The 17,399-nt window shown below is 38.4% G+C and overlaps 1 protein-coding gene across 1 annotated transcript; it reads right to left on the reverse strand.

The window, feature by feature from the left end:
- Window positions 1-3,205: 3,205 nt before the first annotated feature.
- On the reverse strand, window positions 3,206-5,804 carry LOC108721906 (uncharacterized). The gene is given in 3 exon segments (XM_073512024.1): window positions 3,206-3,526; window positions 3,779-4,588; window positions 5,709-5,804. Coding segments are annotated over 2 exon segments (1,035 nt in total). The 5' UTR covers window positions 4,493-4,588; window positions 5,709-5,804.
- Between the last annotated feature and the right edge of the window lie 11,595 nt (window positions 5,805-17,399).

Below are 17,399 nucleotides of genomic sequence, written 5' to 3' on the forward strand. Positions count from 1 at the left end.
AATTGGCGATGTTTAAAATTTCTTTTTGTTTATTATGTAAAGAATCCGTATAACTACAGGAAAAGCTACTCTTCTATTTTCTTCTTTTTTATGTAGCGAATTTATGGACTTCTTCTGCCGTCGAAGAGCCCTTAAGAAAAATTCTCACGATTACATGGTCGCAGCACGGCCGTATCTCATATCATATTTAATCTCTATAATACGTTTCAATTACTAAAGCGAGACGCGGCCATTATTTACTGCAACTTTTAGCCTACGGCTTTCCGGCCACCCCTACACACGCTTCTCTACCGAGAGACTCCCGTGTTCGATGCGACGTTACGCCACTTCGATTAATTATCTTGATTACCGTGGATTATCTCGCGTTTAATTTGCGCGTAACGCATTTCCGTTATTGGTATAATACGTTACTTAAAAAAGAAGATTTAATTGGACTGGCTGGTTCGGATGCGAGAAGGACAGAGAGATCCGGCGAGTTCTCTCACCTTGCGGATTAACGCTATGTTAAGACCTGGGACTCATGTGCCTCTCACGATACTGTCCCCGCGCGGAGACAAACTAAATGCGAGGAAGAAAACCGGCACAGTGGTCGCATACACCGATATACGTGACCGGGAGTCGAGTAAGGAATTTATTAAATTAATTTGACGCGACGACGCATCTCGTAAACTTCGTAGATGACCTCACTTTATAATTGTCAAGAATTACTTGCTGGCCACTCATTCCAAACCATCGCATACCTAAACCTAAAAGCTCCTTGCTCCCTGAGCTTCTTATCGTGCTGTGAATATTGTGATAAATATATTTCTGCCCAGAGAAAATATGTATATACAAAAAAAGCAAGATACTTTGGTTAAAAGAAAGGCAGATAAAAATATTGTGATAAAATCTAAGAAATAATTCCAGAGAAATTTAGAGAAATAATTAAGATAAATATTTATATAAATTATAATTATCTTTAATGAATTAAAAACACGAGAAATTTATTAGATAGTGTATAATTGCTTATATAATACTAAAAAAATAATTTCAAAGAATAAATTTTCTCTTTCACTAATGACGACGGAATTAATGACTTTGAAAACAAAAATTCTGTGCGTGGCATTTCACAGCCTATGACTCGACTTTTTTAAATCATCATGCTGCGCATATGTCAGTGGTAGCGGTAAGTCAGCTTCCGTCGCCCTTTAGTCGATCAACGTATGTGCATCCAGCACTACATGTCCGTCTGCATGCACGGCACGTGGGCGCTACGCACGTTTCTAAGGAAACCGCGATTTCTATTTGTGGTACAGCGACTGGCACCGCCCGCCAGCTGATTTTTTCCCCCGTTGCTCATTCAGAATTGAATGCATTGGTTATCGCTATGCAACGGTTACGTTTCTTCCCTTTAAGAAATATATCCATTTGAAATTTGCCATACTCATACATAAATTGAAAATATACAAAATTTTGTAAAAAGTCTTTAAATGATAAATGAAATATAATATGAGACTTTTTTATTCTCTAGCATGAATTTTCAAGGAAATTTAATTTCCTTTAATTCTTATTGATATTTGTTTATGTATTTTATGCATAATGTATCAAACAAATTGCATAAAAGTAAATTTGAATTTGAGAATTAATCTCTTTTGATCTTTAAACTCTCGTGTAGATATTTTAAAAAAATATTGAAGAATATCTGTATATAGGATATTTTACATGCTTATACGGATATCGATTTAAAATTCTTCTAAGTGAATTTAAAAGAAGTAGTTCGATCGTGAAGCGAACATGTGTCAGATATCCATGGGAATTGATGACCAGCAATTGGAAACCAAGAAGATTGAGGAAGGTCTGGTTGCGAGATATTTCAAGAAGAATATCCAACATATGGCTAGACGTTCCGCCACTTCCGTTCGTGGTTGCACGCTTTTAAGATGACACACCATGATCCACCACCAGCCATGTGTCCCCCAAATTGCATACTGTCGACTATTAAGGTTGCTTCGACCTTCGATGTACAAAGTTTTGAGCACAAATACGATAGAGAAACGAGAATTGCAAAACTAAATTAATTCGAATTTTTTAAGGAGAAATCTTGATCGCTACTTAAATATAAGGGGTAACCTTTTTATGAATAATTCTTAAAGTAATATCTTTTAAGAAAGTTCTTTGTTATTATTATACTGAGTATTAAATAAAGATAATAAATAGAAATAATAAATGATAAATGTCAAATTATTTTGAAATTAAGAAGCTGTAACATTTTTATACATTATTAATGTATTATAATAATTTTATAGCCTCGATAGGACAATATGCTCTTTGCTCTGTGATATGAAGTTTTTTTAAAGGAGAGGGTTCTCGATGAGACAAAAAACGTAGGAGAGACAGACCGTGACATCCAAGTGTCATGTCGGCATGTACTTCGCAAAGTGGTTCGATGCGTAAAGTTTATTTTCGGGCTTGACACCGACGTAGCACGTGTTCAGAACGAAGCGTCGAACACGAGTTTCCACTTGGCGGCATTTCCGCGACGCGGGTATCACGTGTGCATCCTGAATGCATCGAACATGCAACTCGCGACACTCGAACGAACACTTCTTTATCGTATTCATTTTTTTGCAAATGCTTCTATTGTCTGTCAAAATTGAGCAATCTCTATTATTAAATAATTACTAATATCATTTTTAGACCGCGTATGTGAGAGACACAACCGATAAATCAGAGCCCTATACGGTCAAAGCTAGATCTTAAAATGCTTTAAATAAATTAATCTTGAATCACTAAATATGATATATGTGTATTTGACATATATGGTATACCCGACTCCCGGCCGAGGTAATATTTTTTCGCAATAAGTTTAATTACAGTTTTTCAGCATATTAATATCTTTGAAATATGATGCCTGATTGAGCATCAAAATTATTAGAATTTTAATTTAATTCGCGAAATTACTACAGTGGTTTAATTGTGTTTAGTCTGGAAATATTTCGGTGCACAGTTCGTTAGACTAAATAATTATTCCTTCACTCAAGATTGACAAAAATATAAAATAAAAGATATATTACGATAATATAAAAATAAAGGATTTTTCATTAAATAATTTTTATGATAAGATAATATATTTACATAGAGAGTTTTTCTGTAATTGTTATCGGCTAGACTCTCTCCCAACTTGAACACGCAATTTGAGTTGAACTCGTCGGGAACTTACCTATGGTTACACGTGCGTCAGCCGTTGCGTGTGCTGTTGATGGACGAGTCTTCCCTGTTCCTGTTCCCACCAGCTGACTACGTCCATGAATTCTCCCGTCTCGGTGATCTCTTGTTTGTAGTAGAGGGCTCCGGAGAAAGTCTCCGGGCTAGTCGCGTAGACGGTCGTCGCACCCTCTTCGCTGTCTCCGGCACCACTATAGGGCGATAGAATCTGCGGTTCTAAATTCTCCTCATTCTGAGCATAATACTCCGAGGGTGGCGAGGCCACCGAATTTGGCGATAATCTAGAGAAATTTTGTCCACCGGTTATAGTTCAGGAGATAGTCTATGAGGAAAAAGGAATAAAATTAATATGATTAAAGAAAAAAAAAGACATACAACCTTTTTAAACTTAATTGTATTATTAAATTATAATTAATTCTAGCAAACACTGATATATAATGGCTATATAACATATACATAAATGTACATGTTTTACATCTATGTATATAGTAGTTATATTTATGTAGTTTGCTGGGATGTAATTTTCTCTACAATAATTTTATGAAGTAAAATAGAACCACATGTTTTTTTCTACATTTCTATTCATAAATCTCTCTCTCTCTCTCTCTTCTTCCAACTATTCTTTTAATTCAACATTCAGAATTTACCTGGATAATGTAATTTTTGATTTGGCAGCATTCTCATCCTCTTCTTCGTCCAGTTGTTCCCTCTCGTCATCTTCTGCGGCTAATACGTCGTCCTCGAGAACGAGTCTCTCGCCAGAGCCGTTATGAGTCGAAGAGATGACGCTGCTAGTTGGAGAAGGAGCGCACTGTATACCGACAGTCTTGGAATCATATTCAACGCCGTCAGCTTCTGCCAAGAGCCTCTGAAGACCTCTGATGTACTCGACGGCCATCCTAAGAGTCTCTACCTTCGACAACTTTTTACCCCTATCGCCATAACCTGCAGCAATGTGGCTCGGAATGTGTTGTCGCAAGGTAGCAAATCCATTGTTTACTTGTTTCACACGATTCCTCTCTCTGGCGTTTCTTCTAGCAACAGCAACAGGAGGTGGTTGTCCATTTTTGCCGTGTTTTTTCAGTCTGGTAGGATCGTACGGGGGTAACACCGTCGTAGAGTTCGTCGCATTACTACTGGTGTTGTTTTTTGGGACTGCCAACGTTGACTGATTACCAATGATATTGTTCTCGTTGTCTTGTAACGTTCGTAGCAACATCAATTGTTCTTGATCATTGCCGTTTATCTGTACTCTATTGCAAAACACCGTTACCCCCATGGTCGCCATTGTGCTCGTTTTAACGAGTACTTTTCGGTGACACGAATCAGCGTGAGTTCTTAGAATACGTGAACGATCATCGAAGATCCACAATTTTGTTCCAAGCTGAAAAAATTAATACTTTTCGTAAAGTTTAACATTGTAAGCAATTTTTGAAGTGGTTAAGTGACTATTTTCAAAAATTGTTGAATAATAAAGAAATTTAATAAGCCAAATAATTAAAATAATGGAAGTAGAAATATGATTAATAATATTTTTACATTAAAAATTATACAGTATCTTGATAAATTATGACTTCTATAAAGTATTGTGTTTTAAATATTATACCGCGTAATTTCCACAATAGTGTTGATTAAACGAGTTGCGTTAAGAGACACAGTAGATTCAACCGGTCGATAAACGACACTAATGCTTGTCGAGGACGAATCTAATTGCCGAGTTTATAAATAAAACGTGTTCTCTTGCCGGAGACAAAGACAATTATCGATATAGACTGTTCGATGATGACACGAGTGGGTATCAATTTAAATCTGGGTCAAATCTGATATGTTCACAAAAAAAGCATTATAAATCTTTTGTGTAAAGACATAAACGCTTTTAAATTATGATTAATGATATTCTCAAATATTTATTTTTATAGATATACAACATACTCAACATACATTTAATTTTCTACTTTATATAGTTCTTTATCTTCTCAAAAGCTAACGTATTTGAAATAAAAATGCGTGAATGTTTTGCTGTAAGAGCTTATAGCTTCTTCCTTTACTAACTCATGAAGCTGATGACCCAAACCGAGATCTAATTGTCTCGCTGCCGGTCGCCACGGCTTAAGTAAAGTATGAGGTCACCGTCTATTCTTCTCCACGACGGTCGTCGACTCCTCGGAAACTATTATCGAGATATTTCAAAACAAATCTGTTTTACGCATATTATCAATATATTTTTAACTGAAAAAATGTTCCCCCTTCTAATATCAAGCATCATAATTCATTTCTAGGCACATTATCGTTTGCATTCGACTGATTACCGATTAACATGATTCGAAATAATTTTTTAACAAAATTTTAAGTGAAGAACGATGGCTCCACTAATTATAAAATACGATTTAGTTTACTTTTAATTGAAAATAATTTACCTAACTTAGTTATTGTACCAATTGCTATTTAGCGCACTATACAAGAGATGTATACATATTTTTATGGTTTTCCAGTTGAATACTTACCGAAGATCAAGGCGATGCTTGGTGAAAGTACTCTTTAACGCTAATTGCCATGAAGATAAATCGTTTTGACAATCTCGTACATAACACACTTCAAATATAAACAAATAACAAAAAAAAAGAGTCTCTTTATAAGGCGAGAAATTTCAATTTCTGAGAGAAAAGTTGAAGGCACTTTTAATAATTTTATCCACTTATGTGTCTCTCATCAATATCTTCTCGCGCAATGCTATCGATTGGCGTTTTTTCCTTCTTTGTTAGAAGGATTGTTGATTGATGTACAGCATGTTGCGCTTGCGATGAACACAAATATTGAATTACGATCGAAATTTCGACTGTAAGATCGATCTCGTAAACATCAGTCACTATAACATTCACTGTAAATCATTGCGAACACCATAGACATTCAAACAATTAGAGATAAATTGATCTAATGTTCGAATGAATGAAAGCTCGGTGATTCGGTGATTTTTGGCACAAGTAATATCAATGTAAAATTATCAGAATCGATCTGTTTTGTATTTTAAATTCGTTTTTACACGGGACACAATAACACGTACTACTTTTCTATAAAAGATATTTCTGATGTCCAATATATGCGAATGTGAAGAAAATCCTGTGGAAGTTTAATTACACACACTCAAATAATCCATTCGACTGAAAAATCTTCATTCATCACATTCGTCACTCCTCACTCGTCACTTGCGACGATCCACATGGATCATATGGGGAACAATCTGGTCCACGTTGATTTACGAAACGGAGTGGTAACGGAACGGAAATATCGAGGGTGCCCTTAAGAGTACAAAGACCCCTGGGACTAACTGGAAGTTCGCGTTCGCCGTCGCTGGAAGGGAGATCCTCACGATCGCGTATCACCAGCACCTCTGTTCGCCGATCATGCCTCTATGGTATGCACTACATGGCGTCCGCTTCGAGAATGAGCGCGGACATCGATAGATGGGTTACGTTTCAGCATTTTGCCGTACCGCGTCGAGTTGGATCACGGGGTTGGAGCGAGAAGGGAGAAGGGAGAAGGGCGCCCATATGCGAGAGGGAGCGAAACCGTGAAAGGGAAAGGAATAGAGAATGAGAGAGAAAGAAATGGTGGGGATTTTCAGCACGCGCCGCAGCCCCTCGTTTCTTCTCCCCCGGAACTGAAAAAGGGGGACCGTGCGCGCCATATGCTGGGGGAGAGAGAGCGTGTGCCGGTTGTACCACTACGTATGTAGGTCTACGGCCCAGCAATAAATACGCGGTGAACATTGGTGCGTGCGTACGTGCGTGCGAACGTGCGTGCGTACCTTGCTCGCAATTACTGCTTCTTGTACCGGTGGCGTCGGCCGTAGAAGACTGTAAAGAAAGACAAAGTGATCTTGGTAATCTAATGCGTAATTGAACGGCGGTCGATATACGCGATTAAAGGGAGCTATATTATTATGTGCTTTAGCCCTTATTGCTCTACGATGATATGCCTGCCGATGGCGGAGTAATATTATTAGGTAGTCATGTTTATATTGTTAGTATACTTAGCGCCTGTTTCTATCCGGTATATTCTATTTGCGTACAATATATATTATATTCTATTAAATTCTTTATACATTTTAATTGTGTGTTATATATATTGTATAGAATCTTTTAATTTCAAAATTTTCGTGGACAACATCTGTAGAATATACTTCTTATTGTAACTATTATCTATTTAATAAAAACTATTCTTGTCGGAATATTGCTATCTTCATGATGGTGATCAAAGATTACGTAGATCCCCATATTAGATATTCGTATCAAATAAATGCGTTTCATGATTTGTATTTTTATTCTATGCCAGAGCGCTTTAATATTCATCATAGTATACCGTAAAACGCAACATGAGAAAACACATATGTATACAATATAAAATATTTTATTTTGTAATCCATATAATAGCGTGAGAGATAAAATAATAAGAATAATTAGAATTTATGACACTAATGACTTCGTTCACTTTTACTTGCGAATAATATCAAACTGCATACGCCTTAAATCTTTCAACTGTATGAACAAAAAGAAATAACAAAAAACAATTTAATTCCACCTGGCATATTTCCTACTGCGGCAAAAGACAGGAAGAACCACACTCACTCGTCGCGCCGCGGAAGTTTCGTGTTTCAGGGCGGTACACTCGTGAGAGTGATATATCGAATGCGAAATATAATTTTTGTTCGGAAAAATAAAAAAACCGGTTCTAAAATTGTCTATCGTCGAATATATCATTATTTAAAATTTTGTGCTTAATTTGGAAAAAGTTTTACTTTTTAAAATTTAGATTTACTAGCATTTATTTTTAAAGATATCTACTTTTCCTAAAAAGAGAAATAATAAAGAGACAAGACAGAAAGAATGAGAGACATTGCTTATATACATCTAAAAAATCATTTTTTAATTAAATAATCAAGAATTGTGCTGTAGTTGCTATGCAAAAGAGATTGAATAGAATATTAAATTAGAGCGTACCTACCTGTAATTTTTATGCGCATACGTAAATTGTAATTTAGAAAGCAACCGCGATAAAAAGCTTTTCATGCCGGGGGTTGTACTGATTATACCTAAGGGATTGGAGGGTTCAGTAGGATCGACCTAGATCTAGTCTGCATTTGTGCACCTAAACCTGAGAGCCCCTAAACCAACCGTACGATTAAAATGGAGGCTCGAATTTATAATATACAATACATTATATAAACTGGGGCTGTGTGTCTACAAAACCTTGTGCACAGAATTTTAATTTTAGATTTGCAAAACTCGATAATATCATTTATTAAAATGCAATAAACATCTAGAGTCCAGAATATCATATGTCTCATATAAATCTGAGTTAATATTTTATTAATAATCTAAGTAGTTGTCTGTTAGCAATTTTATGGAGTGGAAGGACGAAATGAACGGTGACTTTTCGTTCCCAGCATAACAGCTGGGAAAAATCTGTTTATGGGAATAACACGGCGCTATGGTTTTCCCATATGCAAGGAAGATCCTTCTCGTTTCCACAGGGGATTAAGGCAATTCGTATACGTACTGTTTGCACGTGACACCGATTAGTTCTCAGCAGTGATTAAGACGATGATTTATGAAATCTTAAGGATAATGCTTTACTCTTCTCACTTCCACATTATTTTCATTGAAAACGGGAAAAGATCAATCTTCACACAAGATGCTCGTTAGAGCGCGACGATATTTCCTTTTCGAGTAAAGAGAAGGAAACGATTCTCAGGAAATCGATGTTGGTTTACTTTTCGTGTAACGCATAATCGGAATTTATACGATGTGATATAAGAAATATACATGTAAAGATGTTATGCGAGAAATATAAAGCGGTCTATATGTACATATCGGGTCATCTTTCCATGACCGCAACGTCTAAGTATCGTGTCTTATCGTGCGTTAAACGTGCGTAATTCAACGATTATCATTGCAAGAGTAACATATCAACCATTTGGCATTTAAGTCTGACGTCGAACCGGGTGAATTCCGAAATCGTGGTACGCGCGAACAAATCCCGTAAAGTCCCCGATATGTTGATCCGGTAGTTGTGCGGCAAAATGGATTCAAATATTTTCAGAAACGCACGCGGCTCCGAGGAACGAGCTCTTTGCGCGCGTACGAGAAAAGGCAAAAACGTACGTGGGAGCAGAGAATGATCTGATCCTGATTTACGTAATCAGATGGGGCGGCGCGATCGTAATATCCTCCGATCGCGATCGCCCTCATTCCCGCCATGGCACGTATATCACGGAGTTTCGGTATTATCGAGCGGCGCATCGATGCTGCTCGCGACCGTCCGACTGATAAGTTTACAGGCTCATCCAGGGGCATTATGCGTCGGAGAAGATCCTCAACAATGGGGGCCTCGGTGGGGCCTCACGGCGGTTCCCCGTTCTCGCGCATAATCCCCACGAACACTCCTCTCGTGGGACTCGAGGCGTACGCGCTCGCTCGTTCCCCTCGGTACCCCTCGGCATCAGGAGATTAAAGCTTCTCTTTCGCGCGAGGGTCGCCGCTCTATATATTTCGTTATAAATTCGGCCGCAGTTCTCGTTCACCATGGCTTAGTATTGGCAGTCCCGGTTGCGCTCTATATGGACGAGCGTGGTACCATCCCTAACTAATTTCCCATATTTCTTGTTAAAGGGATAACCGTTGGGGTTATTGATGATCGTAGTATTGCAACGATACAAAGTCTATTTGGTCACGTTGCCATGGCGGAACGAGATCTTTTCGTCTTGCATGCAACAGCACCCCTTAAGTTTATTTAAATTTATTTTATTTAAATTCTCGTGTTTAGAATCTATTGTCGCTTCTCTAGAAATCTCGTTTTCCTACTAATCTGTCACAAAGTTTCGTTAAATGTAGTATGAAGTAAATGCTGTTGCTTATATTATTTAAGTATTGATCGTGAAATACACTTTCGTCATAGGTTTGTTCGCTGTAGGTGATCGCCATCGCCTGGCACGAACATGACTCGTTCTTCCGGTGCGATGGGGTGGAGTAATAAGTTCCCCGATTCACGATTATCGGTCAAGTCGAGCTAGCGCATAAGCGCAAGTTTAACGTGTAAAATTCGTACAGCCTGATGCGCCGCGGGGGTCCACGTGCTTAAAAAGCGCTAATAACACGACGAGTGCTTCAGTCTTCGCGTTAAGCGACCGAAGCAGTCGACAGCCGCAGAAGAACGCAAGAGAGATGGAATGAGCAAGAGGGGTGATGGTGACGAGGAAGTAGGGACTAAAACGAGGTAGAAAGGGGGTGGATCAGTGCGGGCCCTTTGTCACGACGCGTGCCCCTGCACGTGTGCACGACCAATGCCTACGCACTTCTGTTACGCACCATGCTTCGTTGCAGGGGCGGATTTTGAAGCTATAAATTCGTACGATAGTGCTTCGGAGGAATGAACTGCACTTCCATTCTGTTTGCAGTTTAATAATTGTCGTGCAATTAAATTGATTAAAAATTAATTAAAATTTTTTATCTTCAATAACAGAAGCCTAAAGAATCATATCTAACAATATATCAATTTATTATTAATATTATCTTCGAGTATCAACGTTTAATTGTATCAAGAACTTTTTCAAAAATATTTTTTAACTAAAAATAAATCTAATTAAATTAAAAGATATTTGAACTGATAACAAAATTCAATTAAATGCACTGATAGAAATAACTGAGAAATTATCGTGTATGATATCATCATCTCGTTTTCACGATACGTAAAATGTATACGAATAGTCGATTCCTTGTTTCTCTCAATCGTCCGACCCTGTTTCTAGGCGCACTTACGCTGTGCTATACAACTGGTCCTACGTGCCTACGTAGGTGCGTTCTATTCAACTGCGAAAGGTAATTCTACTCCCCTTTTCTCTATCGGGCCCACCCTGCCACGGACTAAGCTTTACAATGTGCAAAATTATACGATCAGCCTGCTCGATCTTCTGCCCCCTCCCCTACGTTTCTTGCTGACTTCGCTTGAATTTGTCAATTGTAAACGATACTCATGCGTTTTCGTACAACAAAACATAAAACTTCTTGGCATCATTTTTAGCAGTGCAATACAATTTTTTCTGTCTGTTTTATTTAGAAAATGGCATTGAAATGTCGTGATAATGAATGTATCAAAATTGTAAAAAAATTGTAATTATTAAATATGTAATTATTATTGAAAGAGGAGAAAAAATTAGGATTATTAGATATTATTATTATTAAGTACAGTGACAAACTTTTTATTTCTTTAATATAATTAACTTTTAATTTTATTTCAACAAGAAAGTATAATAGAAATTATTATTTCATTTGTTGATTTAAACATAACATTTCTCTGACATATTAACATATCTTTTCTTATTATTAACTTATTATATATTTATATATAAAAATATGTTCGAATCAAGATGATCAAGATGTTATATCACGCAAGTTCTTCCGTATTATGTGGAAATTAAATTATTCAACTGCGACATTAATTCTGTTATTTTCATGCAGGAGATTAAATCTTCAGAGTACACAAACAATCCGCAGTCATTCGTGTAAATCCCTCAGTAGTACTTTTGCAAAGGATAACAAAAGTAATTCTTTCTCCCTCTGTTACACGTGAATATTTGACAGACAGTTTTCTTTTTGCGGCATTAAAAGTTGAGATAACCGAGACCGTTTCAATGATAAAAGATTCGAAGGCGCAAAAAGTTCAAGCCGTTTCCTGCACCGGGATTCGGTGGGTCCTAAGAGGGCCGAAAGAAAAGAGCCGAGAAGAAATCGCTTTCTTTTTCTTTCTCTCTTTTCTTCCTTTTTTTTGCCACACGTAGTCTGTTCAACTCGCACGGAGACTAATCCGTAGCGCCAATGGATCTCACGCTCCTCTTTTTTGCCGACCCTCGGTGAAAATGCCACCGCGATGTTCTTACGCGTCGCTTCGCCGAAGGCGTATGACGCGACCGCTCGCGACAAGAAGCCAACTGTCGTGTTCTCCAAGGATGATAGTAATCAAATGGCGGTCAGCGGTTTCCTCCCGGAAGCAACCATATGCATCCCGCTCGCGACATACTCTTGTCTCCCGTTGATGTCACGTCGATTGCAAATGTCTTCACTGCTCGAAGAAACCCGGTATATGCATTAATGATTTCATCACCGACCCTCGATCATGAGCAACCGTTACATAAATTTTTATTTTAGATCGCTATATAATAATTTTAGAGTTAACAGTATAATATGTCATAGGACCGCATATGTGATAACACAAACTATAGAAATCAATGCCTTAATTTTAGAGTTACTTCACAGTTTGAAAACAGCAAATTTTAACTCATTTGTTACGCGATTAGAAGTATGTAGTACGAGGTCAAATTATTTTTATTTGATCGTTCTACGCTTCTATACATGGGAACAACTATAAAAAATTGGGAGTTTTTGTACATGTGCAGTTTCGACTTTCCATTAAATAACGTGATTTTAGCGTTTACCGTATCTGGATACACGGTATTGCAAAAACTCCTTAACGTTATTCATACTTTTAAAGCAAATATTTGAAATAACATGAAATATATTAAACGTTATGTTTGAACTACTTTCCCCACAATCATCTCCAGTCATCACAGCTGAAACCCATTATCCGCTTATTGTATATTATAATTGTATATTATTACAAATGGTAACATGTTTGAAGTAAAGAAAATGGAGATAATTAATAATACATGTAACGCATCGTGGACTCGTTTCGATTGTTATCGAGACGCGCGTGCGTGTGTGTTATAACTTACAACCTCCGACCTACAGGCACAGAGAGTGCAAGAAGGCTTCTGTGCGACTTGAAGTCGCGTGGCCGAAGCGTGGCTGCGATCTACCGTCCTCGTTCATCCTACCGATTGAAAGGAACAGGATGACGGGAAGGGGACAAGAGATACGCGCGAGCGACGGTGGAAGTGGGAGAACCGATGAGAGCGCACTTCGTTCGTGTGCCCGGAACGAGTGACGTGGGACCAGCTGCGCGCTTTGGGGTGCCCGCTTCGTCCGCTTCGTGCTCGCGCGCGCGCGAACGGGATCTCGTTCGTTCGGTCCGCGTCACAATGCAACGATCGCCGACGTGTCGTGCTTTCCTCTCCGTTCTTTAAAGGGAACGAGACAATCTTCCGGAGACGACCGCTCTTTCTCTCTTTTTCTGGCCATTCAGGCCAATCGGGGCACGCGCGTTCTTTAACCCCGTCTCCCGCGGATTCGCAATTTCGCTGTCAGCGAGATTACGAAAAACGACGTATAGGATACTTGAGAACCAGCGAGTATCATTTCGGGATGCGGACAGGTTCTTCAATCAATTTGCAGTATTTCTGCCCTCTTTCACAGAGAGTACAAGTTGATGTTTCGACATAATCGAGCATTATAGGATACTTTGAGTCAGATAATTACAAAGGAGCAAAAAAATATTAATATCACATACCGGCGGACAGATAAAGCTTTAAGAAATTAATATTGAATAGAATGGAAATGGTTGATTGACAGTGATTCCGAAATTTTTTATATAACCACCCAACATTGTTAATGAAATGCATTTACGATGTGACTTGCAGATCTCGCGACACGATGCAACGCAGGTGAGAGTAACCGATTTTGCACCTGGAGGCATCGCGAAATTGAGCAACATGAAATATCGATCGTAAATACCGTCGACGCCAGGTCGACACTCATTGCAATAATATGCAAATCGAAATGATTAATTAATTAATTAATGAACAAATGAGCGTTACGCATGATGACTTTCTCATGTCACAATGTTATACATTGTTCGGCATGAAACATCGGTCCTTTCGGAAATCTTTTAATAACATTCACAATGTTACGATGTGACACACACGTGGAATCTTTACAAGAATTTATTCAAGTAACTAGATAAATGATAGAAATGATATACCTATACACTGACAAAAATTTTGGTCATTTTTGGTCCAATGAATGATTGTTAATTAATGTCCGATTTAATGTCCGACTTAACAGTTAATTCATTGATACGAGAACTGGATTCATTTATATAATTATATATTCATTTTTGCAATGAATTCTAGTAATAGTTTTATAACCTAAATCATGATGAAAATTCATTGGACCAATTTTCATTATTTTTTCATAATTCAATGAATATTTTATTATATTTACGTATAGTTTTGGTTCAGTAGATAGATGAGAAAAGATGCAATTAAGAAGTTCTTTTGTATGTAGATAAATTTTCGTCAACTTAGATCTTATTGTTAGATCACATTTGTTAGAAGTCTATCTCTATAAATAAAATTTAAAACGCTCGAACAGAATTACGAGCTATCGAGGTAAGGTTCGAAACAAAATCAAAACGTGCCGGTTCGCGTCCACGCCAACCCGAGCCAACCCCTCGAGCTCGATTTTCTTCCCTACTACATTTCCTAATTACGAAAACACTCGTTTCCTCGGACATTTCGGGGGAGGTGACGGGGTTCGTTTCCGACTTCCTCCCGTTGGGCAGACAGTCGGTTCCTGGTCTCGGACGAGCGGTTCTCTCTTACGGCTTGCGGCCCCGACATACGCGGGGCATAACATATGCGGGCAGATGGTTTCTGTCCCCCTCCGTACCCCACTTACCCTCTCTCTGTACCTCCCCGCACCGATTCCCTCCCCGGTACATTCGATTTCTGGTCTCCCCTCTTCGTGCTGCATCACGTCTGAACGGGCGACCCAAGCCGAAAAAGCTCGGGGCACCCTCTACGAGCGCGCGAGTGCTCTTGCCTGTTGCCCACCCCAAAAATATCCTGAGACTCATCCAACCACCCTGCGCGGCACTCATCAATAACGTGCGCAGTGGTTCTCCCCTCTAACTTGACAACCACTTGTGGAGTTTCAGCTGATGACAATATAAAGATGCTAATTTGAGTAGATAACAAAAAGATATATTTTATATTTCGATATTTAAAAAAAATTATTTGTATCGATTTAACAGATAATGGAGAACCAGTACTTCTCTTTTAGCATAATCAATGTTTGAGCAAAATCTGTATTAACAATTAAATCCATCGTATTATATCACACATCCTATAGTAATAGATAAGTTAAGTTCTCTGACGCAAAGTTCTGCCGCGCGTCGAGACCTGACTCGAAAATCGATTCACTCGTCGCCACGTCACGTCTTCTGTCGAGAAGAGCGTTTTGTAAGGTTCGGGCAACCTTGCACACGTGAGAGAGCGGCGCAAGAGAGTGAATTTTAGGGGTGGATTCAACTCCGTGGCATGCGACGCTATTCTTTTGTGCCTTCGACCCCAGCGGCCGACATGCTTCTCTTTCTCTCTTTCTCTTCACCTCTTCTCGATTGCCGTACACTTCCTTTCTTCCTTCGTCCCTTCGCCCCTGCCGTGACCGCGCTCGTGCGCGAGGGGTGCCCCGTAACCCTCCGTCTATCAGGGCAAGCGCCTGCACATGCGTGTTCGCACGCGAAGACAACGGATCTCATATTGTATTATATTTCACGTCGGGAAAGCGCGCGAGTGAAACTGTCGTGTTGCTTAATGTATTCGCGGCGTGCTAACGAGTGTCCGTGATTTATCGCCATCATCGAGAGACCCCGTACTTTTCTCTCTTCGTCGTTGTCGTGGTATCGAACACTTGACGCAACCAAAAAAAATGCAAATCTTATACACGAGATAAATAAATATAATTTAGATACAAGCTTATGTATCCTGATTAACATTCTTTTTTACATATAAGACTCTTTTTTCTTCAGGTCTTTAACATTTGTCGCGTTTTACAAACTGAGATTCAGTTGCATACTGAATTTGAGATTTCATTGTATCACACGCCCTTATTCAATTACTCATTTTTAAAAGGTTATCGGAGAGACTACATATTTGAGAACCTCTGATGTCGGCTACGCGATATCAGTGCAGTTATTCCGGATCACGGTCTACGTATCGGACCCGAGTGCTGGGCAGGGGCGACATATGCCACCTGAATGCCGAAAATCAGGGGGAGCAGTCAGGTTTTTGGATCGAGTCGAAATTCGGGGATGCAAATAGAGATTAGCCATTGCTGACACACCGCGCCGTGCCGGCTCACCCCTACATACGTGCGTACATACGTGCGTGCGTTTGCATTAGTCGCGTATATATATGCATACATAATTTATCGTGCCACGCATCGATACGGGGAACAACGTCTGGCGTCTGTTATTGTCAAAGAACGCAGTGGCCACTTCGACACAATTGTTACGACGCATCGCACATGCACATAGACACGTAAATCGCGAATTTGGTGTTTTTTTAATACTGTATGCACCGGTTCAATTCAGAAAGGTAGAAGAAGAGGGTATATATAATCCGCTAGGTGCACAATAACGACTGCATTGGCATAGTCATTGTTATTTATTCGTATCCATTGTAGTATTTTATTACCATTCGTAGTTGCAAATTATACAATATATTCTTTAGACATTTAACACGTTTTATATACAAAGGTGTCTAAAATAAATTATTAGGGAGATTTTGCAGTACATAATCATGCATCTAATAGTATAAACTTATAAAGTAATTGTTAAAAATTTAAACAATTTCTAAGAATTTTGTTGTAATGTGTGCCTCAAAATATGTACAAGAAAGTTACGATATTCTGAAAATAAAAATAATTTATGATAAATATATATTTTGACATAAAATTTCTTTAATATAATTTTAATTGTTTTTACTTTAATTAAATGAAATGCATTTATTGATATCGAAATCGATTGTTTTATACGATTAATAACCTGAAACCGAACATATTAAACAATGATTCAGCGTTGCAAACAGAATAACATCGGATTTAGTGGGACAATTACTTGAAACGATTTCACTTATTCATTTCGAAATCAAATACGGTTTGCCACAATAACATAAATAAAAAAAAATCGAAAAACAATTTTCATTCTTCATTTAGAGCATACTGCGAGTATTTTTCTGAGCGGATAAAGGAAATTAATTTGCATGTAAAAATGTGCTTATCATTTTCCGACGCATAATAAAACGTAGCGTACCAGCAAGCGTAACCTTGTTGTTGCGTAATGCCCAGTTAAGAAGTGTATGGCGCGCGAAAAATAAGAAGCCAGGGAAAAATGTTCACCGTTCAACGTCAATGAAAGCAACTAAGAAATAGGTATCGGTATAACACGATCACTTCTTTAGAATA

This window comes from Mycetomoellerius zeteki, unplaced genomic scaffold (genome assembly GCF_001594055.1).
Source record: "Mycetomoellerius zeteki isolate Tzet28-1 unplaced genomic scaffold, Tzet1.0 scaffold188, whole genome shotgun sequence".
In the NCBI taxonomy this organism is placed as follows: Eukaryota; Metazoa; Arthropoda; class Insecta; order Hymenoptera; family Formicidae; genus Mycetomoellerius; species Mycetomoellerius zeteki.